This window comes from Lithobates pipiens, unplaced genomic scaffold (assembly GCF_037356315.1).
Source record: "Lithobates pipiens isolate NorthernLeopardFrog02 unplaced genomic scaffold, aLitPip1_a1.2 Scaffold_10, whole genome shotgun sequence".
In the NCBI taxonomy this organism is placed as follows: domain Eukaryota; kingdom Metazoa; phylum Chordata; class Amphibia; order Anura; family Ranidae; genus Lithobates; species Lithobates pipiens.
Window position 1 is genome coordinate 145,674,013 of NW_027507686.1, and position 23,452 is coordinate 145,697,464.

A 23,452-nucleotide genomic window follows, 5' to 3' on the forward strand; every position below is an offset into this window, starting at 1 on the left:
GCGGTGCAAACAAGACAGGGACTATGTAGGTTTGTTGTGTTAAGTTGAATCTGTTTGTAATTTTCAACAGGTACATTTTTAAAGTGTAGCTCCAGTCAAATAAAAAATATTTTTAAGCTTTTTGGAAAACATAGGGAAGGGTTATCACCCCTGTATAATTTGTTTTGTCGTCCATCTTTTTTCATCTCACTTGCTGTTGTCTCCTTCCGTTTGCAAGTAGGAGATGTTTGTAAGTTGGATGTTTGAAAGTAGGGGCCTGCCCTATATGCTCTGCAGAAATGGCGGAACAAGGTGTTGGTTTTGCCACAACATTGTAAGCTCTCAAAGTGACTCTTGGTGGGCGCTGGAGCGCCCTGCTGTGAACGATTATATCAAGAATTGTAATTACATGCCATTGTTGAACAGTGGTAGAAAAATTGACCTTTGGTGGTTGTGGTGCTGGTGCCACAACACTGTAAGTCCTCACAGTTACTCTGGGTGGGCACAGGAATGGGCCCTCCTGTGAAATATTATATCAAGAATTGTAATTACATGTCCCTGTTAAACAGGGGCAGAAAAATTGGGCCTTAGGCACTGGTGCTGGTGCCACGACACTGCAACCTCTCCCATATACTCTAGTTTTAGTGCAGGAATTAGCCCTGCTACAAAGCATTGCATCAAAAATTGTAATTAAATGCCCCTGTTAAACAGGGGCAGAAAAATTGGGCTGATGGCATCACCCAGAACCAAAAATGTTCTTCCAACATATCAGCGGAGGAGGAAGAGGATAGACAATCAACATAACAGGACAGTCACTCAGCATCAGCATAGGCAGTCTTGAAGGGATGTGATATTTCAAAAAAAATGATTCCGTTACATCAGCTTCAGGTGCTTGGTAGCTGTGGGTGATCCAAGACTGATTCATCTTGATGAAGGTCAGTCGATCAACTGATTCGGTGGACAGGCGCACCCTGTGATCGGTAACAAAGCCACCAGCAGCACTGAAGGTGCGTTTCGAAAGAACGCTGGATGCAGGACAGGCCAGTAGCTCAATTGCATACTGTGCAAGCTCTGGCCAGGGATCCATCCTCAAGACCCAGTAAGCCAGAGGATTTTCGGTGGGAAAGGTGTCCAAGTCTGACCTTGCCCCTAGGTATTCCTGCACCATGTAAATCAGACGCTGGCGATGGTTGCTGGAACCGATCATACCTTGGGGCTGCGGACTAAAAAATTGTCTGAAAGCATCGGTCAGGCGGCCACCTTCTCCACCGCTCCTTCTGACCGATGCCTCAGCAACCCGTTGTCCAGGACCAGGAGTTTGTAACCTCCCAGTCTCTGGGAACACGTTGCACAGACCTTTCTGCAAGGCCTCCCAGAGATGTCTCATCCTCTGCTCCCTCTGCGATGGCAAGATAAGGTCGGCAACCTTACTCTTGCCTTACCGTGGATCAAGGAGAGTGGCCAGCCAGTAATGGTCCCTCTCCTTGATCCGAAGAATACGAGGATCCTTCCGCAGGCTTTGCAGGATCAGGGAGGCCATGCAGCGTAGGTTAGCTGAGGCATTCGGTCCGGAGTCCTCTGGGTCACTAAGGACAACATGATCCGCAGCTACCTCCTCCCAGCCACATACAAGTCCACAGGTTTCTTGGGACTGTAAATCATCCCTACAAGACTGCTGCTGATGCTGAGTGCCAGCCTCCACCTCCATGCTGACACAATCATCCTCCTCCTCCTCCTCCTCCTCCTCTTCATCCTCTTCCTGTGTGATGGGTGGCACAGCAGGAACACTGTCTGGATAAAGGTTGCCTTGAGAGGCAAGGAAGTCCTCCTCTTCCTGCCTCTGTTCTGCCTCAAGTGCCCTGTCCATTATTCCACGCAGCGTATGCTCCAAGAGGTGGACAAGAGGTACAGTGTCACTGATGCATGCACTGTCACTGCTCACCATCCTTGTGTCCTCCTCAAACGGTGACAGGACAGTGCATGCATCCCTAAACATTCCCCACTGGCGTGGTGAAAATAAAACCGAGCTGCCCTGACCCTGTCCTGGTGCCGTAGTCACACAGGTACTCATTGATGGCTCTCTGCGCACAATCTCCTAGAACTGACTGCAAGCTCTATTTAAAATGAGCAAGATAGCTAGCTATATAGATGGATATAGTGGTGTATACTGGGTTCAGAGCACGCAGACAGCACGCACAATCTCCTACCACTGACTGCAAGCTCTATTTAGAACTAGCAAGATAGCTAGCTATATAGATGGATATAGCGGTGTATACTGGGTTCAGAGCACGCAGACAGCACGCACAATCTCCTACCACTGACTGCACGCTCTATTTAAAACGAGCAAGATAACTATCTATATAGATGGATATAGTGGTGTATACTGGGTTCAGAGCACGCAGACAGCACGCACAATCTCCTACCACTGACTGTAAGTTCTATTTAAAACGAGCAAGATAGCTAGCTATATAGATGGATATAGCGGTGTATACTGGGTTCAGAGCACGCAGACAGCACGCACAATCTCCTACCACTGACTGCAAGCTCTATTTAAAACGAGCAAGATAGCTAGCTATATAGATGGATATAGCGGTGTATACTGGGTTCAGAGCACGCAGACAGCACGCACAATCTCATACCACTGACTGCAAGCTCTATTTAAAACGAGCAAGATAGCTAGGTATATAGATGGATATAGCGGTGTATACTGGGTTCAGAGCACGCAGACAGCACGCACAATCTCCTACCACTGACTGCAAGCTCTATTTAAAACGAGCAAGATAGTTAGCTATATAGGTGGATACAGCGGTGTATACTGGGTTCAGAGCATGCAGACAGCACGCACAATCTCCTACCACTGACTGCAAGCTCTATTAAAAAAGAGAAATATAGCTAGCTATATAGGTGAATATAGCGGTGTATACTGCGGTCAGGGCACACAGACAACAACCACTACAGAAGAGCAAGAACGAAAAATCGGTCGATAACGATTGGTGTATACTGTGTTGAAGGTACACAGAACACCCACTAACTCCTACAGACGCCAACACACTACACAAGGCCTCCGCGCTGGCGGCCTTATATAGTGTGGGGCGTGTACTACACAGCCTGAGCTATAATTGGCCACAGGCATCCTGCCTGTGGCCAATCATGGCTCTCCTCGCTGCCGGCGCTGTGAATGGCCAAACATGCGGGGTCACAGTGCATGCTTGGCCAATCATGAGCCAGCAATGCACTGCGATGGCACAGTGCATTGTGGGCCGTGAGCGCCACACGAATTTGGCGCGAACGGCCCATAACGTTCGGAATTCGTGCACATGAAAAAAAAAAATCACAGATTTGACCTACATATATAAGCAATGAGTACTGTTCATGTCCAAGTACTGTCTTTCTCTGTCACATTTGCACTAATACAGCTACAATCACCTCGTATAAAAGCATTGAAATCAGTTTTTATACTGATTTGCATTCTGTTTTTTGCACCTTGGCATGAGTGGGTGTATGTTTTATTTAATGCATTTTCCCTATATCCTGTATCCTCACTTCCTTTTGCCTTTTTGTGTTGTGGATTGCATTGTATTTATGCGCATTTACGTGTATTTTACATGTGTTTCTGTGAGGAAAAATGCAGATCCCTGCAAATAGTGTAAAAAAGAAAAATGTTATTCCTATGGTGAAATGAAATGAAAAGGCAGAGATTGCTTTTCAAAAGCTAAAGGTAGAATTGTGTAAGGGACCAGTGTTAATCATGCCCATCTTCAGTCAAGAATTTATTGTGCAAACAGGTGCCTCTGATGTTAGCCTGAGAGCAGTCTTATCCCAGGAAATTAAAGTGGTTTTAAACCCTTCCACATAACTTTAGCCCATATTAATCATCAGTGAATAAACTGCAAATCGCTGTGTGTAAATGTTACTATACCCTCTCTGTTTGCTTGTTATCAGTCCTGTTCTATTTACTGACATCGCTTGTGCATATTGTCCCTGATTAACAGTATGCTATTTGTGTCGTTAGTCCACTAATATGTATCTGTCTCCTTCATTTCCTCTCTCTGCGGCACTGCGCAGAGATACCGTGAGATTTTAGCCCCATTCAGACCTGTCTGAAACCCATGTGACCTGGATCGTCAGAACAGGCCTGCTGTGATAGGCGGGACACAGTTGCCATAGCAATCCCAAAGCTAGAACGAGGCTTGGCTAAGGAAGCATTGAGCACGTGCGAGATTACAGCTAGGAATAGAAGAGAGGGCGGAAGTATATTACAATGCAGACCATACTTAAAATGGAAGCTGGCTTATACCAGGAAGCACAGATTTTAAAACTGCTGGAAAAAAGAAGTAACACACAAATGGGGTTAATATACTGTAGCTTATGTTGGAATACTTTATTATACTGGTTTATTTTAAAAACCACATCTGAGGGGCAGAGTTTACTTCCTCTTTAATAAGGAATAGTAACCAGTGGCATATCCCACCTGAAAACTAACCCCTGCAGAGAAGGGTTCAATAGTAAAAACAAAGCATCTGGCTATAAAGTGGACTCTAGAGTTTTTGAGGTATTATTTTTGGGTAGGTGGTTCAGAAATGCAAGGCATTATCCTCTACAGAGAACAATGCAAAGGACCCAAGATTGTTTCTGACTTTACACGACTTTACATTGTATGCAGAACACAGGCCAGGGACTCAGCAAAGGACTGTTGTAAGTATATTGGCCATAAGTACCAATACAAGTTGAACATGTTCATCTTACAATATATATACAATGTATCTTACAATATATAATACATAACGTACACCACTGAACAGGAAGAATCTAGCAGCTAGTGATACAAAATAACCAGAAGTAAGCCTTTAATACATTTTAGTGCTGAAATACATTGTCTGCTCTGTCCAAAATCTTCATAGGTCCAGTTGAATAAATCAGCCAGGGTATGTGCACTGCAGGAGCATTTATTACTTAGTTCCCTATTATATATGATATGCAAAAATAAGGTGGATTTAAAAACGGTTACAACAACAGTGATTTTAGACATTTCCTCGAACAGTACAACAAAAAAAAAAAACATAAATATATTTAACACACAACTGCAACCATTAATCTGTAGGTACTCTCTCCTTTACTACAAGCTCCTTCAAAGTAATCATTTCACCTTCAATTTTTTCTAATTTCTCCCTTAAAGACAGGAAGTCTTTTCCTAGTTTGTATGCTAATGATATCAAAGTGTCCAATAATGGGTTGTTATATCTGTGTCTTGGGTGTTTCTGTAGAAGTTCCAGTGCTTTCATTCCAGTCTCATAAGCCTTTTCTAATTGGTCCATATCCTTATGGCAGACAACTAGGGCACACAGGGTTGGCACCATTAGGATAGGACAATGTTCAACCAGTTTTTCTTGAAGATAAAGAACTTTTTCCAATGTCTCTGTAGCTCTTTTGTACTGTCCTCCTCTAATACAGCTGTATCCTTCCCCTAAATCTGATTCTATGAAAAATGAAACAAATTGACAGGATTTCCTTACATATCGTATAGCATACAACTCTCCAAGGTAGTCTTTAAGGGCAAGCATCCTCATACGAATTATCTCCTCAGTGAGGTTTCCCATCAGAATTTTCTTAGGAAAGACCACATCTTCCATTTCATCCTTAAAGTCTTTTAATAGGCTTCTATGAAGTCTCTCAAAATCTGAGTATCTTCGTTCAATGAAGACTTTTTTTCCATCAAAACTTCCTGTCTTGATGATCACAATCTTGTACAACTGTTCAAGGGAATGGGTATATATAAGTAATAATAGTGTAAGTAATATATATAGTCAATAAGTATATTGGGTTATTGCATTTTCTACCTTAAAATGTCTTTTCAATTTTGCATAGAGTTAGAAAGTGTAAATACCCCCATCTGATTGTATTGCTGTCAGAGTCCTCGTTGAGGAGATTCGCCCTATTTGTCTTGGTGACTGTTGTGTCTGAAACAGAAAGTGGTAATCCAAAATGTTGTCACAAGAACAAGAGCCGAGCAAGAATCTTCCAATGGGGAAACTGGTTTCTGGCCGGTAGTCTTACAAAATGTCGAACCTGGCAGAATGAGCAACCTTCATCACTTACGTTTTCTTTAAATAAACCATCATGAATTGCAGATTTTGACAAACTGCTGTTTATTTTCATAAATTGTTGTTTGGATACAACACTGGCTACTGGATAGAGTTCCGGTGCACAATATTATGAGTGGGGATTGTTACTCTACCCCGAAACTAACCAAGAAAATGTTCGCCTCCGAGGCGGTGACAACTTTGTCCTCGTTAGCTGCCGTGCTGTGAAACAGCAAAATCTTCCTGTACCAGACTGTATTCAGTAGCCAGTGTTGTGTCCAAACACCAATTCATCCAAATCAGCAATTACTGATGGTTTAAAGAAAGCGGAAGTGACGTAGTTAAATTTTCTGCCAAGTTGCCAATTTTGTCAGGACACCAGGACTGCCTAAGAGCAGATAGCTCCTTACTTTTTAGATATTTCCTCTTATGTTCTGTTGTGTCTCTTGAGCAACTAGTGAAGGAAAATCATTATTAGTCAAGGATGGGGGGGGGGGGGGGGGCACAAAGACATTACCAGCTCCAGTAATGTATGTACCCCTCCGTCACTGGAGTTTGAGCAGTTATACCGGGATAATGCCTGAAGGGCTAATAAAATTATCATATTGTGACATTTATCAAAATATAATGATATGCAGCTTCCACACACCCCATTGTGCAAGTAGACATCCCATAACTTTGCTGAAATCAGTTTAATGTTTAGAATAATCTTTTCACCCACAAATCCTACTCTTGTGTAGACTCGTAGCATACTTCTTTATTTCACTTCCCTTTTTTCACTACTTTTGTAAACACATTAAAAAAAACACTCCCCTTTGTGTGATCAATGTACATTGCAGGGATTTTATCACACTTTGTTGCCAATTCCTACCAGTTTGTGCTCTGAAGAAATAAATAGCTCTTTGATTATGTCAATGTGCAAATTGAATTTTAATGGGTGTGATTTTTTTTATTATTCAGCTGATGCAGATGCAGCATTTTCATTTGGAAAGTTGCAGTGTCTGCATCCCTTTAGAAGTAATTAACCCTCAGAGTATCTAACCAAAAATTCAATTTGTGTTGCAGAGGATGCCTAAAATCTGACTTTGATCATAGTGTAGGCTTCTGTGGAAATCAGCGAGCCAATCACACAAGTAGGAAATTACATTTCTGGTAGTGTTCTGTACACCAACAGTTTACTGAAGGCCTCCAGTTGAATTTTACAGAAAAGTACAAAACTTCAGATTGAAAAGGAAAGCTACTTTTTAATATACCTTTTAATATTCAATTACAATATGACTTGAGTCGCAATTGTAGGCGTATATATATATATATATATATATATATATATATATATATATATATATATATATATATATTTTGCTATTTTTTTCCCATGAACGTGAAGTTACCCTTAACAGCCCGTTCACACCTGAACGTTTTGTAGCCCTACGCCTGAAGCTACAAAACGCTGGAAAGGAAAAAATCCATTATTCTCAATGGAGATGGATCGCGCGAATTGGGCTGATTTGGGCGTTTTCATTCCCATAGAAACTAATGGAAACGCTCGATTCGAGCGTTTAGTGCGACAACGAGCGTTTCTACGGGCGTTTTGACGCTGTATCTGCTCAAGAAAAAATAAGCAGATGAAAAATATTTTTCCTATTGGCTGAAAAAAACGCCGAAGTTAAAAAACGCTCATTGTCGCGCGTTGTAGTGTGACAAAACGCTCGTTGTCGCGCGTTGTAGTGTGACAAAACGCTCGTTGTCGCACGACAAAACGCCGGTAAAAACGTTCAAACACGCTACGCTCAGGTGTGAATGCAGCCTAAGGGTCCTTTCACACGGGGCGGATCAGTTCTGATCCGCCCCGTGGATGTCCGTTTGCTCAGCGGGGATCACTCTGCCGATCCCCGCTGAGCAGGGAGATGACAGGTCTGTCTCTGCACACTGTGCAGGGACGGACCTGTCACAGCGCCGCTCTCCCCTATGGGAGATCGGATGACGACGGACCGCAGTGCCCGTCGTCATCCGATCCGATCCGCAGACGGATGGAAAAATAGCTTTTTCCTCCGTCACACTTTTTCGGATCGGAGCGGGTCGGATGTCAGCGGACATGTCACCGCTGACATCCGACGCTCCATAGAGCTCTATGGAGCACCCGTTCAGGTCCGCCTGAAAAACTGACAGGCGGGCCTGAACGGGACGTTAGTGTGAAAGGGGCCTTAAAGTCACACTGAATAAAAATCAACAAAAATCACAGCAATAAGATGCCTATACTTATTTTCCTGAAACGTCTATGCTGTTTACTCCTGGATAAAAGTAACTAAGCAAAGTAAAAGCATGACTCCTGACATCTTGTTTTTGTTGTTTTGGATGGAGCAAATAACACTTAACATGTTTAACCACTTGCCTAAAGGCACTTTTGTCCCCTTCCTGCCCAGGCCAATCTTCAGCTTTCAGCGTTGTCACACTTTGAATATCAATTGCGCCATCATGCAACACTGTAACCATATGACATTTTTATAATTTTTTCCCCGCAAATAGAGCTTTCTTTTGGTGGTAGATAATCACTGCTGAGGTTTTTATTTTTTTGTTTAAAAAAAAAAACGAAAAAATACCAAACAGGTTTTAGTTTTTCTCCTTTACTGTTGTGTGCTGATGAGGCTGCACTGATGGGCATGGATGAGGTGGCATTGATTAGCAGGCAATATTATACAGCACTGATTGGCACGGATAGGCAGTACTAATGGGCACTGATAGGTAGAACTTATGAGCAAAGAAAGCTGTCACTGATGGATGTCACTAATGGGCTATAACTATTAACACATCATTAAGGGATCTAAATATAAAAAAAAATCGCTTTTTTGACTGCCTCAATATTCACATGATAATCACAAATATTACAAAAATTGTGGGTATTATTTGTGAAAAGTCAGTTTCTATTGCCTTTTGCAGTACAAATGTAACATTCCCTATTCCCTAACATTTGAACATTTGACTGGAAGAGGTAAAAATCATTCAACCAATGAGAAAAGTGGCTTACACTATAGGTTAGTACAATCGACCAGAAGGGAAAATAATGCAAGAGAGCTGCACTGTATATAATATTATATGAGCTGCAGATACATTCACTGTTTGGGAGGTCCAGCAAACAGCTGAACAAAAGGGAATTTCCAGCTGATAAGTGAATGTAAATAAAGGGGGGGGGCAGCGTGAAAAAGATGATGTGGGGTCTCCCCTAACATTCATACCAGATCCTTTAGGACTGGTATTTTAAGGGGAACGTCACAAAAAGATGCCATAGGTTTACTTACAAAATCTAAAATCCAGACCCTTTCCTGATCACACAGCTGGGCATTCCAGGAAAGGGGAGAAGTTTTTTTTAATCACTTTTTCAATATTTTTTCACAGTGCTTCTGGGGAAGGGGGTGGGGGGTATGTGGCAGTGGATGGGGCCAGTAGTTTTTTATTTTTACGTATTGATTTTTTACAATTTAAATTATTTTACAATTTTTACAATTCTTTTTTGGGGGGAGTGGGTTGAGGCAGTGGACAGTGCTGGTAGGATAGCGGTGAATGGTGTCAGTCGTTTTTTATTTTATACTTTTAATTTTTGGGGGGCTTTGGTGAGATATCAGGGGTCTTAACAGACTCCTGACATCTCCCCTTTGAGACAGAGAAAGGACTAAGGACGCAGATTCCCCAGTCCTTTTCTCAGCACTGAAGATGAATGGAGAGGAGACAAAGGCTCCTCTCTATTCATAAACTGAAGCAGAGTAACATACATTGATTAAAATGATTCTGTTGGCTTGTCATTTTAACATAATTTTTTAACATAAAAATAAATGTTAATTAATTTACTTTGATATTTTAAGTACCTTACTTAATTTTCATTAGTTCTAAAAACAAACCTTTTACATTTACAAAAATAATGTATAATATTGAGTAATATAGACAAAACTTAAGGTGCGTGCATTTCCATATTCTAATTGAGTTTCATTTACTTGAAAAACATATCTTTTCATTTGACTGAAATTGTGGGAAGCATATATTTGCCAAACGTGCAACCGCATGAGTTTTGATGCTGTATATATTAAGGAGTTTGACATCTTTTGTAACTTTGAAAGCCTGCACAAGACAGTTCCCATACGTTTGAGGCCCATTAGGACAAAAGAGCGTCACCAGTGACAAGAATTTTTCCAAGTCACTCCAATGCCATTGAAATGTAAGATTGAACATTGAACAAATTATTGTTCGCATGCTTTAAGTGCCAGTTCACACTGAGGTAGCACGACTTGCAGCGTGACTCCCTCAGGAGACCTGGACACGACCGCTGCGGCGACTTGCAAAACGACATCTCTATATAAGTCAATGCAAGTCGCCCCCAAAGTCGTACTTTTTCTAAGTCGGAGCTACTTCCGTGTTGGTTCCATTGTACAGAACGGGACGCTACTTGTCAGGTGGCTAAGTCGCCAGACAAGTCGCCCCCAGTGTGAACCGACCCTAAATGTTGCTTAACATACCATCCAAAATGTTTATTTTATTTGCCGACTAATATATTTATAACAAATGGACATATATCTGTTGTATACACCTATGGGCCAACTCACTTGTGCGCACCCAAAGTTTGAACTTACTGCATAAGAGCAGAACGCAACCAAGATGCAGGGTGAGGGACCGCCATGTGTTAAGCTTAAAAACTATTTTGTGCCACAAAAATGAACATTTCAGCCGGGTCGGCTTTTGAGATATTGGAATTCAAATTCAGATTATGCAACATCAAGCCCCAACCCCCTTGCACCCAATGTTATTAAAATGTATAAACAAAGATAGCATTCGTTTGCACTGCATATGTGCCTATTTTTGCTGCAAAAACAAAGGTATGTGCTGGTTTGATTTCAGAGATATTGTGCATTATAGTTAATGAAACCTCTCCCACTTTGCACCACATTATTACATTTTAAAAACAATTTGTTTTTGCTGATTTGTATCACAAAAACAAACTTTCTGTTTGTTCAGTTTTTGAGATAGTGGACATTCAACGTAACATTATGCCCACTTTTCACTATGTTATTACATTTCAAAAACAAATGTACCCTATTTATACTGCATTGTCAGGAAGAACAAGCATATTGGTATAGTGTATTTTTTTTCATATACAGTTTGCAAAGGTATTCACCCCCCTTGGCATTTTTCATGTTTTGTTGCCTTTTTTATTCACCCCCCTTGGCATTTTTCGTTTTTTGTTGCCTCACAACCTGGAATTAACATGGATTGTTTGAGGATTTGTATCATTTAATTTACAGAACATGTCCACAACTTTGAAGATGATTTTTTTTTTATTGTGAAGCAAACAACAAATTGGACAAAATAACAGAAAAAGTCAATGTGCATAACTATTCACCCCCTAAAGTCAATAGTTTGTAGAGCCACCTTTTGCGGGTATCACAGCTCCAAGTAGCTTTGGATAAGTCTCTATGAGCTTGCCACATCTTACCACTGGGATTTTTGCCCATTCCTCCCTGCAAAACTGCTTCAGCTCCTTCAAACTGGATGGTTTGGGCTTGTGAACAGCAATCTTTGAAGTCTGACCACAGATTTTCTATTGGATTGAGGTCTGGGCTTTGACTAGGCCATTCCAACACATTTACAGGTTTCCCCTTAAACCACTTAAAGTGGTTGTAAACCCCTTACAACCACTTTAACCTAAAAAGGTTTAGATGATATTTGCAAAAATAGTGGCACCGATGTCTACGGTGCATGCGACTTAGACATCGGGTGCAGGCACACTGAGTGTGCCGTTTCTAATGGCGATCATGCCGTTAGTGGCGACACCAGTGCGCATGGGCGAGAGTGACATCATCGTGGCTCTGGCCAGTCACAGCGCCGGAGCTACGATATCTGGAAGTCACTCCAGGTATCATGGCGGCGACAGAGGTGGTGACCGAGGAACGCTGCGGGGGCTTTGATCTCAGATAAGTAATTCATAATGAGCTAGTATGCTATGCATGCTAGCTCATTATGCCTTTGTCTTTTTGTTTTTTCTTAAGAGACTTTACTTCCTCTTTAAGTGTTGCTTTAGCAGTGCGTTTGAGGTTATTGTTCTGCTGGAAGGGGAACATCTGCCCTAGCCTCAAATCACACACAGAGTGGTACAGGTTTTGCTCAAGATTATCCCTATATTTAGCACCATCCATCTTTCCCTCAACTCTGACCAGTTTCCCAGTCCCGACTGCTGAAAAACATCCCCACAGCATGATGCTGCCACCACAGCATGGGTGATGTGAAGTGTTGGGTTTGCACCAGACATAGCGTTTTTTTTGATCTCCAAAACGATCAATTTTATTCTCATCAGACCAGAGCACCTTCCTTCATACATTTTGGGAGTCTCCCACATGCCTTTTCGCAAACTCAAAACGTGCCATTTTGTTTTTTGCTGAAACAAATGGCTTTCTTCGGGCCACTCTGCCATAAAGCCCAACTCTATGGAGCGTACAGCTTATTGTCGTCCTATGTACAGATACTCCAGTCTCTGCTGTGGAACTCTGCAGCTCCTGCAGGGTTACCTTAGATCACTGTGCTGCCTGTCTGATTAATGCCCTCCTTGTCCGGTCCGTGAGTTGATGGCGCTCCTAGGGATCAGATTTGATAGATTTGATGGCGCTCCTGGGGATCATCAAAGATTTGGATATTTTTTTTATAACCTAACCCTGACTTGTACTTCTCAACAAAATTCTCTTGTCTTACTTGTTTTGAGAGTTCCTTGGTCTTCATGGCAGTGTTTGGTTAGTGGTGCCTCTTGCTTAGGTGTTGCAGCCTCTGGGTCCTTTCAAAAAAGTGTGTATGTGTAATGACAGATCATCTGACACTTAGATTGCACACAGGTGGACATCATTTCACTAATTATGTGACTTCTGAAGGTAATTGGTTGCACCAGAGCTTTTTATGGGCTTCATAACAAAGGGGGTGAATACATACGCACATGCCAATTATACGTTTTTTATTTCAGAAAAATAGTTTTATGTGTTTTTCAAATTTTACTTCACCAACTTAGACTATTGTGTTCTGATCCATCACATATAATTCAGATTAAAAAAACATTGCACTAAAGGATGTAATGTAACAAAAATAGGTAAAAAGCCGGGGGGGGGGGGGGTGAATACTTTTGCAAGGCACTGTAGCACCCTCATTTTGTGTCAGAAAGAATGATTATGGGACTCATTTATGCTTTTAGCTTGTGCTACCCTGAAAACCTAAAATATACCTTTGAAGTTTTTCAGAAGATCTTTTTAGAGCTAGATGTGGGGAATCCATCTTCAAAGGTCACACTTTAACGGCTTGCTGACCAGTCACCGTCATTATACTGTGGCAGGTCGGCTCTTCTGTGCAAACCACTGTAGGTGTACATCAGTCTTTGCACAGGAGATAGCGGGCATGCATGCACCTGCAGTTCCAGCAGACTCGATGTCCACCAGCGACCCGCAATTGCAGTGTACAGAAGCAGAACGGGGAACTGCATATGTAAACAAGGCAATTCCCCGTTCTGCCAGACGACATGACAGAGATGTTCTGTTCCCAGTGATTATCTCTGTCATGTCCCTGGTAGCCCATCCCCCTACAGTTAGAACACACCCAGGGAACACACTTAACCCCTTACCTGTTAGTGTCATTTATACATTGATCAGTGCATTTTTATAGCACTGATCAATGTACAAATGTCACTGGTCCCCAAAAAGTGTCATTTGGGGTCAGATTTTTCTGCTGCAATGTCGCAGTCTTGCTAAAAATCGCAGATCACCGCCATTACTAGTAAAAACAATAAAAAATAAATAAAAGTCCCTAAATCTATCCTATAGTTTGTAGATGCGATACCTTTTGCGCAAACTAATCATATGCCTATTGCCTATTTTTTGAACCAAAAATATGTAGAAGGATATATATCGGGCTAAACTGATGAATACTTTTTTTAATTATTTTTTTGGACATGTATTATAGCAGAAAGTAAGAAAAAAAAAAAGTATTTTTTTCTTTATGGCGCAAAAAATAAAAACCGCAGAGGTGATCAAATACCACCAAAAGAAAGCTCTATTTCTGGAAAAAAAAGGAAGTAAATGTTTGTTTGGGTACAGCGTTGCACGACTGCACAATTGTCAGTTAAAGCAACACAGTACCGTATCACAAAAAATGGCCTAGTCATTAAGGGGGCAAATCCTTACGAGACTGAAGTGGTTAAAGTGCAAATTACTTTCCTAAAAGGCTTTAGAAAAAGCGAATACATTCTCTATTCTATGCTCTTTACAGATGTACTGTATATACATTTGTGTGTTACAGTTTGATTTGTTAGCTGAGAAAGGCATTTTTTTCTCTCTTTTTTTTTTTTGCTTACATTTTTACATTTACATTTGATGCTGCTTTAACCAGTTCCCGACCAGTTTTACTGCGGCAGAGTAACACAGGTGGGTGAAATGACGTTACCTTATGTCAGGCCCTAGGCGGCCACGATAATCGGGTTTGTTTCAAAAACGATCAGTCTCCAGGCCCAGGCCAATGATTTCTGGCCTGGACCTGCTGATCCATTCTGACTAATGAAATGCTTCCCCTGCCTATAAGTGTAAATACAGGCAGGGGAAGTGATGTCATCTCCCTCTCTGGAATTCTTTTCTATTCCAGGGATAGGAGAAAGGACATCCAAACGTGAGTTGCACCAACACTACACTACATGTAGGCACACATTTCACACCCCAGTTAACCCCTTCATTCCCAGTCGCTGTGTCCCTAAATGCAGCGTTCATATTTTTCTTTGATCACTGTACTGGTGTCATTTGTGACACTAATCAGCATTAGGGTACTTAGTAGTAGGCCTAGATAGTGCTAGGGTCCCCCCTAAACCCCCCTAATAAAGGTTTAACCCATTTATCACCTCCTGTCACCAGTGATCACCGTATAAGTGTCACAGGTGACGCTGGTTAGTTATTTTTTATAGCGTTGGGGCACCCGCCATACATTACCTAATAAAAGGTTCAACCCCCCCGATCCCCCGGTGAGTTTTAGCGTCAGTTAGGGTCTGCGTCACACCAGGCAGCGTCAGATTAGTGCCAGTAGTGCTAACACCCATGCATGCATCATACACCTTCCTTAGCCCTTGTACACACGGTCGGAGAATCTGTCGGAATGAGTCTTATCGGACCGTGTCGTCAGATAATCCGACTGTGTGTGGTATGCATCGGACTGATTCCGTCCGAATCTCCGTCCGACCCAATTTTCCAACATGTTGGAAATATTTCCCGACCAACTGGGCCGGACGGACCTAATCCGATCATGTGTAGAGCATTTTCATTGGACCAAGTGCCACGCATGCTCAGATCAAATTCCTACATCAAAGCTATTGGCTACTAGCCTGAATGTAGTCCCATAGTAACGAAATTACGTCATCACGTTCTGAAAGATCGGATTTTTCGCCAACTTGGCCCGACCGTGTGTATGCAACAGTTTCGGACACAATCCGTCGGACTAAATCCGACGGGCAAAATCCAATGGATTTGGTTGCCAAAATCTCCGACCGTGTGTACGTGGGCTAAGTAGTATAGTGTCTGAACGGATCGATATCTTTGATCTGATCAGAACTATATTAGCATCCCCAAAACATGCCTCTCAGCAAATAGCTTGGGGTGTCTACTTTACAAAATGGGGTCATGGGGGGGAGGGGTTGTGCTATCTTGGCATTTTATGGCCTTCAAAACTGTGATAGGTAGTGAGAAGTGAAATCAAAAATGTACACCCTTAGAAATCCTGAAGGCGGTGCTTGTTTTTGGGGTCCTGTACACAGCTAGGCTCTCAAAAAGTCTTACACATGGTGTCTCCATACTCAGGGGAAGCAGCAGAATGTATTTTGGGTGTAATTCCACATATAACATGGTATGTGTGAGCAATATATCATTTAGTGACAACTTTGTGTCTTTTTTTGTAATTTTTCAATTGCTTGTGACAAAAAAATAAAAATAAAATATTCAATGGGTTTAACATGCCTCTCAGCAATTTCCTTGGGGTGTCTACTTTCCAAAATCTGAATGTACAATGTGTAGGTAAATTGATGTTGCTGTATAAATACTTCAAATAAATAAGTTAATTTATGTGTTCCTAGCTTAAACTTTTCTATAAACTGGAAAAATTGAGTTGGCTTTACTTGAACCTATGGTCTATAAACTGGAAAAATTTAGTTGGCTTTACTTAAAGTGGGGTACCCCTTAAAAAAAAAAAATTAAAAGTCAGCAGCTACAAATACTGCAGCTGCTGGCTTTTAATAATCGGACACTTACCTGCCCCAGGGTCCAGCGATGCGGGGGAACGAAGCCCCCCCCTCGCTCCCCGCTCCGCTCGCGGCGCCGTCATGCATACTGTGGGCCCCCGGCTGTGGCTTCACAGCCGGGCACCCACTGCGCATGCGCGAGCAGCGCAGGGCGCCGTGATACGCTGTACAGTCACCTGGGACACATGACAGGTCCCAGGTGAATGTGCGGCGCGAGGGGAAGTGATGTCACCAGCCCGGGCAATGAGGAAGGCAGATTACGAGGGACCCCCTAGCAACCGGTATTTAGAGGTGAGTAAAAAAATTTTTTTTTGCCAATTATTTTTTTTTTTTTTTTTTTACGAATTTTAAGCAGTTTTAATTTTTTGGTGGCAACACCACTTTAAGACAACAAAGTTGAAAACATGAAAAGTCTATTGAGTCAGACAAAAATAAGTTTAGTTGAGAGTACTTAAAAATCGGATGTAAATAGTTGCCTCAATTTTTTTTTTGAATAGACCCAGCACAATATTTTTTACAGTGTACAGTTTACTCTGCTCAGTTATCACAGGACAAATGAAGGAAAAAAAAAGAAAAGGAATGCAGCCAGCACATAAGACTGTTTGTTATTGGTCTATGATAACCCTTGCAGAGCAGGGCAGCCCACTACAGGGACCATTGTTTCCATCCTACACCAATGTGACAGACAGCTGGAACACTGCTGGGGACCACTCTATTGTACGGTTGTCATGGAGTGCCAATAGAAAGCTATGTGATCACTGCAAATGTGCAGAGGATATGGGAGGGACACAGCAATGGGCAGCAATCTCATGTGTTGGATGACATCCCTGCCTGGTTGCAGGCACTACATCACCACAGCAGCGATACCTACAATCCACTCACAGGCACTGTGCGGAATGTGGGAAAACACAGGCACACCTTCTCTTTTGTGTCCGCGAACCTGAATGGCAGATTTCTGGCCCACTCCCTGGGATGCTTTTGTCAGATGCAGTTTGGTTGGCTATGCTCTCAGCTCATTCTAGCTCTTGTCAGTTTGGAAAATGAGGGGAAAGCATCTATTAGGGATCTGATCCGCCGCCCGCCAAGTGAATGGCATGGCTGTGGTGGCCGCTTGGGCTGCTGTGTGGCTGCAGGCTGAGTGACAGTGCAGGCTCAGCTGGGAAATCGTGCCATACTCACAGGTGTCCGAGAGCCCACCGTCAAATACAAGAGACTCCCAAGAGTCACGGGAGACTTGAGATGTCTGTGAACCATACCAGGCTACATGCCCTCAACATAGGGTGGGTACTTTGCCGGGGGAAACCCCCAGCAAAGTAGCTTATACCCATGCTGATGATGATAATAGACTCTTCCCCACAACCCTGGCTCAGTGGTTTTGTGAATCTGTAGACGGGGCTTATCAGCATCTCAAAGCTCTCTTAAACAACGAGGGGGCCCTAGATACCAGCTTCCCCAGTGTGGATGAATATAATGTATATAGTACTCCTACTCATTCACAAAAAAATAATGTAAACAGGAAAAAAACACACAGTTTTTGTTTAGAAAAAAAAGTCTCACAAGGTAAATCCATAATTAAGCATGTTGCCTAGCAGTGCAGATTTATGTCAATAACAATTAGCGATGTCCATCAACCTGCCAAACAGAAAACCCTACAATAGCTAGGGGATAGGTCTCCCAGGTGATATCCCATGGTCATTGGCCAAATACAAGGTAGAACGCAACCCCTTGACCAGGGTAGTGGGGAAGAGGTCCTTATCTTCATCCACATGGGGACAAGATGCTTTTCCAGGGGGGTACACCACATGTTGATCCCCCCTTCCTGACCTATCAGGCTACATGCATGGATAAGGGTCTTTAATAGATTTTTGGGGGGCAGTGGATGGGTCCCTATGCCATTTTTTATGTATTTTTGGTGGTGTCTCCCTTGAAAGACCTAAATTACCTGGTATTAAATGTCATTTTTCACACTTTGCACCCCTTTATTTACATTTACTTGTCACTTAGGAATCCCTGGCTGACAACTCAACACTGCCGGGCAAGGATGTGGTTGGTTTTTAGGATGTCGGCAGGTGCTGGTTCCCTGTCAACCATTAGCCCTGAGCAGGAAGCTCACATTTAGCATCTGTATTAAAAGGGGTTATAAACGCTCAGCGTTTTTCACATTAACCGGTTCATAAATGGCTCACGTACATTTACTGCGGCACACACATTATTGGGCGGCACAGTGGTTTAGTGGTTAGCGCTCTCACCTAGCAGTAAGAAGGGTCGCTGGTTTGAATCCCAACCACGACACTACCTGCCTGGAGTTTGCATGTTCTCCCTGTGCCTGCGTGGGTTTCCTCCAGGTACTCCGGTTTCCTCCCACAATCCAAAGACATGCAGGTAGTTTAATTGGCTTCTGTCCAAAGTCAGCCCTAGTATATGAATGGGGACCTTGGATTGTGGGCTCCTTGAGGGTAGGGACTGATGTGAGTGTGCAATGTGCAGGGATAGGGGCAATTGTAGACACTCACTCTGGTTGAACTGGATGGACTGGTGTCTTTATTCAACCTTAGCGACTATGAAAGACTATGAATGGTACCACTGCATGAAACCCCGTATATATGCAGGGTTTCCTTTAAGAGCCACCAGAGGGTTGCTCCTAAATTTACCTGCCAGGTATCATTGCCTTGACCAATTGTAAGGGATCAATTGATTTGACCCTAAGTCTGGAATTGCTGCACTTCTCTCTTCTGTCACTATATGGCCGGAAATCTGGTGACATTAGATAAGACAAGGGCATTAAAAGCACAGATTAGGAATAGCTAGGGTATCTCAGCCAATGGGCAAGGATATTCTTGGGTACCTTGGCCTACTGGGAGAGCCTATTTATTTGGATGAGGTCAGATGATCAAGGTTCTGTGCCACCTGGATGGCCTTTTGGGTGGACGTATGTTGTGCTGCCTGGGCTGCCAGGCTAGATTTTGGGTCTATCCCAGGTACATCTGGCTGCTAGGCCGTCTGAGGACCTATCCAGAAGCAAGAGAGCGGCTTGCAGTACAACCAGAAGTGACGGTTCTGGCAGTCGGAGAACCTGTAGTGGTCGGAGGTAGAGGGGAAGCTGTCGCCAGTAATCGACCAACTACCTTGTTACCAGGGACTACAATGAGTAGCTGAAGCAAGTACCAGAGCAGTATTCTCACCAACTGGAGACAGTGTAGAATCTGGAAACTTCAGCAGGTGCCAAGCCAAGGACCCAGCAAGTGGGGTGATGAGGAGTATCTGGAGTGTCAAGCCAGGGACCCAGCAGGGAAGCGGGGGTGATGCTTGAGGAAGATACTATAGTAAGAAGATTAGAAGAGCTCACGGGATTCAGTGACAGTGAGTCAGCAAGTCTAGTGCGAGAGACTGTGAGCTCAGTGGGCTGAGAGTCTACAAGAAGTGACTGTATAAAAGCAAAGGAGTTTGTTACAATTTGTGTTAGGGACTGTTCTAAGACTGTTGCCATAGGAGACAGCTCTCCTACACATGCAGATGTGGTGTCTTGCTGGATGCCTTTCCCTGCATGGCTGTCTGCCTGTAGAAGTCTCAGGGTCTGCTAATTGACATTGCAACTTTCTAAGGGTGTCTTGGCACTAAACGCTCTCTCCCACTGTTCTGTTTAAGAGAAAATAAATCTCTTTGCATTCAAGAAGTGTCTGGCGCCCATTGATCTACCTTAAAGGGTTGTAAAGGTAAATGTTTTTTCACCTTAATACATTCTATGCATTAAGATGAAAAAACATCACAGTGCCGCCCAGTCCCCCCCGTTTTACTTACCTGACCCCTCGAAAGTCCCGCGCTCGCCCCCGATGTCCTCTTCGCTACTCAGCTTGGCCGCTGATTAGCTGGAGTGGATGGATTGAAAGCAGCGCAACCATTGGCTCGCACTGCTGTCAATCACATACAATGACGCGGCGCGCCGGGGGCGGGCCGTGTGATACAGCGAGCGGCTATAGCTGCGGGCTGTATCACAGGAGCATGCCCGCAGGTGCTCGCATGAACATGAGAAGTACCTGCGGGAGGAAGCAGAGACAGCTGCCGAGGGACCTCAGAAGAGCTGGTTCGGGGCCACGTTTAAAAAAAAAAAAAATACCTTTACAATCCCTTTAAAGTACACCCACTATGCCTTGCAACCCACTCTATTCAGAAGGATGTCAGCTGTCCCTGGCTCTGGAGGTTCTCATTAGACTAAAGGAGGCCCGGGACTTTGCTACATAAGTAAGGCTTATATTATTTTTTAGTTATATTGTATTAAGTTTTATACATGCAAAAAAGTGTGTGATCAGGGATCATGTTAAAGATAGTAATTGTCACTGTGTATATAAGTGACCATTTTGTTCTGTGATTAGTCATTTTTATCTTGGCACCAAATGGATGTTTCCCACCGCAGAATTTTTTTCAGCAAAAAAACAAAAAAAAAAAAAAACCCTATCAGCACTGAGAAAGCAGTCGTGATGCAACAGGTGTATAACAACTTTCCTATTTAGCTGTTAGGCATGTGCATTTCATCTGATTTATGAATACTTTTATTGAGGTGAGATATGTGCCTTTTGTTTGATTTATGCAACTTCGACAAGTTCAACCTGAACACAATTCTGTCACATAAGAAGCAGAGTGTCTCTGTACTACAGGTCTAACCTAATCTACATGTAGGACAAATACTTTATTATTATTATTATTATTATTATTATTATTATTATTATTCACGATTTATATAGCGCCAACAGTTTATGCAGTGCTTTACGATGTATGGGGGTCAACACAATTACAGTACAATACAAAAGGTACAGGAGGGCCCTGCTTGTAGAGCTTACATTCTAAAAGGGAGGGGGGGGTGGTACAAAAGGTAATAGCTGCAGAGAATGATTTGATGGGGGTGGCTCAGGGACAGTTCGGTGGGTGTGGGATAGGCTTCCCTGAATAAATGAGTTTTCAGGGAACTCCTAAAGGTGGACAGGGTAGGGGCTGATCGGACAGACTGGGGCAGGGAGTTCCAGGGGATGGGAGAGGCTCTGCAGAAGTCTTGAAGGCGAGCATGAGAGGAGGTAACAAGGGAGCTAGAAAGCAGGAGGTCCTGAGAGGAGCGGAGGGGACGATTTGGGCGATATCTGCAGATGAGGTTGGTGATGTAGATGGGGGCGATGTAATACATGCATATGTGTTAGGAGCAAAAATATGTTAAAAGATAAATACATTGTCAAAGCACCCATAGCATCCACAGACTTCTACGGGACCATCGCATAAATGTTTTCAGCTTCAGAAAGTTGCCCTATAGATTCTCAGAGACCTAACTGCAAAGACATGGCCAAAGAACGTTTGGGTTGCAGAAGGTAAACATAATGGAAGCCTGTAGCTCTGATACTCAGTTAAGCAGCTGGGGTGACAATTGGTAGTTTAACTTAATGGAGCTAGGAAGGTGTGCTTACCTATTTAAAATGCAAGTATAAGGTCTTGCTTGAGTTAATGTTCTGAAAACCTGGAAAATGAAAGTGGACCTCAACTCAAAAAGCAAAGATTTTCTGCCCTATAAGGTAGGGCTAAAAATGTAAAGTCCTGAACTACTAGCCAGGCCTTATGGGTTACTCGTCACCAGTTTCCCTGCCCCTAATTCCGCCCCTAAACACACCCTCATAAATTATCTCATTGAATGACACGTAAACGTTTTATGCAGGATTAAGTTACAAAAATAAATATTAACAACAACTTTATCAGTGCCCATCAGTGCAGCTTCACCCGTGCTCATTAAAGCAGCCTCACCTGTGCCCAACAATGCAGCCTAACTGTGTCCATCAAGGCGGCTTCACCTGTGCCCAACAATACAGCCTACCTGTGCCCAACAATGCAACCTACCTGTGTCCATTAATGCTACTTCACCTGTGCCCAATAATACAGCCTACCTGTGTCCATCAATGCCGCTTCACCTGTACCCAACAATGCAGCCTACCCATGTCCAATACTGAAGCCTACTTGTGCCCATCAATGCAGCCTACCTGTGCAAGGGAAGAGAGCAGAGGAATAGGATTGCCGGCTGGATCATCAGAGCGCCATGGAACATCGCTGTAACAGCTTTCATTTGAATTACCGAGTGTTCCCGCCGCTCACGGTCACATAAAGCCCCGCCTCCTGGCCCGGGTACTTTGATCTATATCACATTTCCTGGCATTGGATGGGTGATCCATCTATCAAAGTACCTGGGCCAGGTACAAGTGTGGGGGCCAAGTGTGGGGAACACTCAGCAATTCTAATGAAAGCTGCTACAGCGATATTCCTCTTCGTATTTATGATCCGGCTGCCTGCTCTCCTCTCTCTTCCCTGGGGTGATTGCTGGGAGAATGGCTCCCAGTCAACCCTGCCTGCCAGCGGTACCCCGCCCCCCGCTCCAAAGCAGCCCACGCTCACCCTTATTTTCATCTCGCAAAATGCGAGTAGAAAATTTGAGGGCTGCTAAAAGAAATATTTGAAAATTGTAATTTTACTTAAGCAGCACTCTGACGTATATACCCTGGCAAACAGATGACATTAGAAGTCTCAGGAGACACAGCCCTACTCCTGAGTGAATGTGGTGTAAAACGAAATCCCTGCAAGACTTTGCCTTCTACAAATCTGCCCTTCTCAAATACAACTCCTGCCTCCACACTGCAAAACAAACCTACTACATCACTCTCATTAAAACCTTTCTATCTTTAACCCTTTCATGACTAAGCCTATTTTTGGCATTTGGTGTTTACAAGTTAAAATCCATATTTTTTGCTAGAAAATTACTTGGAACCCCCAAACATTATATATATTTTTTTAGCAGAGACTCTTGAGAATAAAATGGCGATTGTTACAATATTTTATGTCACATGGTATTTGCGCAGCGGTGTTTTAAATGCAACTTTTTTGGAAAAGGGACACTTTCATGAATTAAAAAAAAATGAAACAGTAAAATTAGCCCAATTTTTTTGCATAGTGTGAAAGATAATGTTACGCCGAGTAAATAGATACCAAACATGTCACACTTTATAATTGCACGCACTCGTGGATTGACGACGGTACCTAAAAATCTCAATAGGCAACGCTTTAAATTTTTTTTACGGTTACC

General features: G+C 43.0%; 1 protein-coding gene across 5 annotated transcripts in view; it reads right to left on the reverse strand.

The window, feature by feature from the left end:
• Positions 1–4,667: 4,667 nt before the first annotated feature.
• SNX20 (sorting nexin 20) overlaps positions 4,668–23,452 on the reverse strand; it is a 73,988-nt gene continuing 55,203 nt past the window's right edge. For all 5 annotated transcript variants that reach the window (XM_077458404.1, XM_077458406.1, XM_077458407.1 and 2 more), the window contains one exon: positions 4,668–5,729. In XM_077458404.1, the coding sequence (XP_077314530.1) occupies positions 5,070–5,729 (660 nt within the window). In that variant the 3' untranslated portion in view covers positions 4,668–5,069. The remainder of the gene's footprint in view (positions 5,730–23,452) is intronic.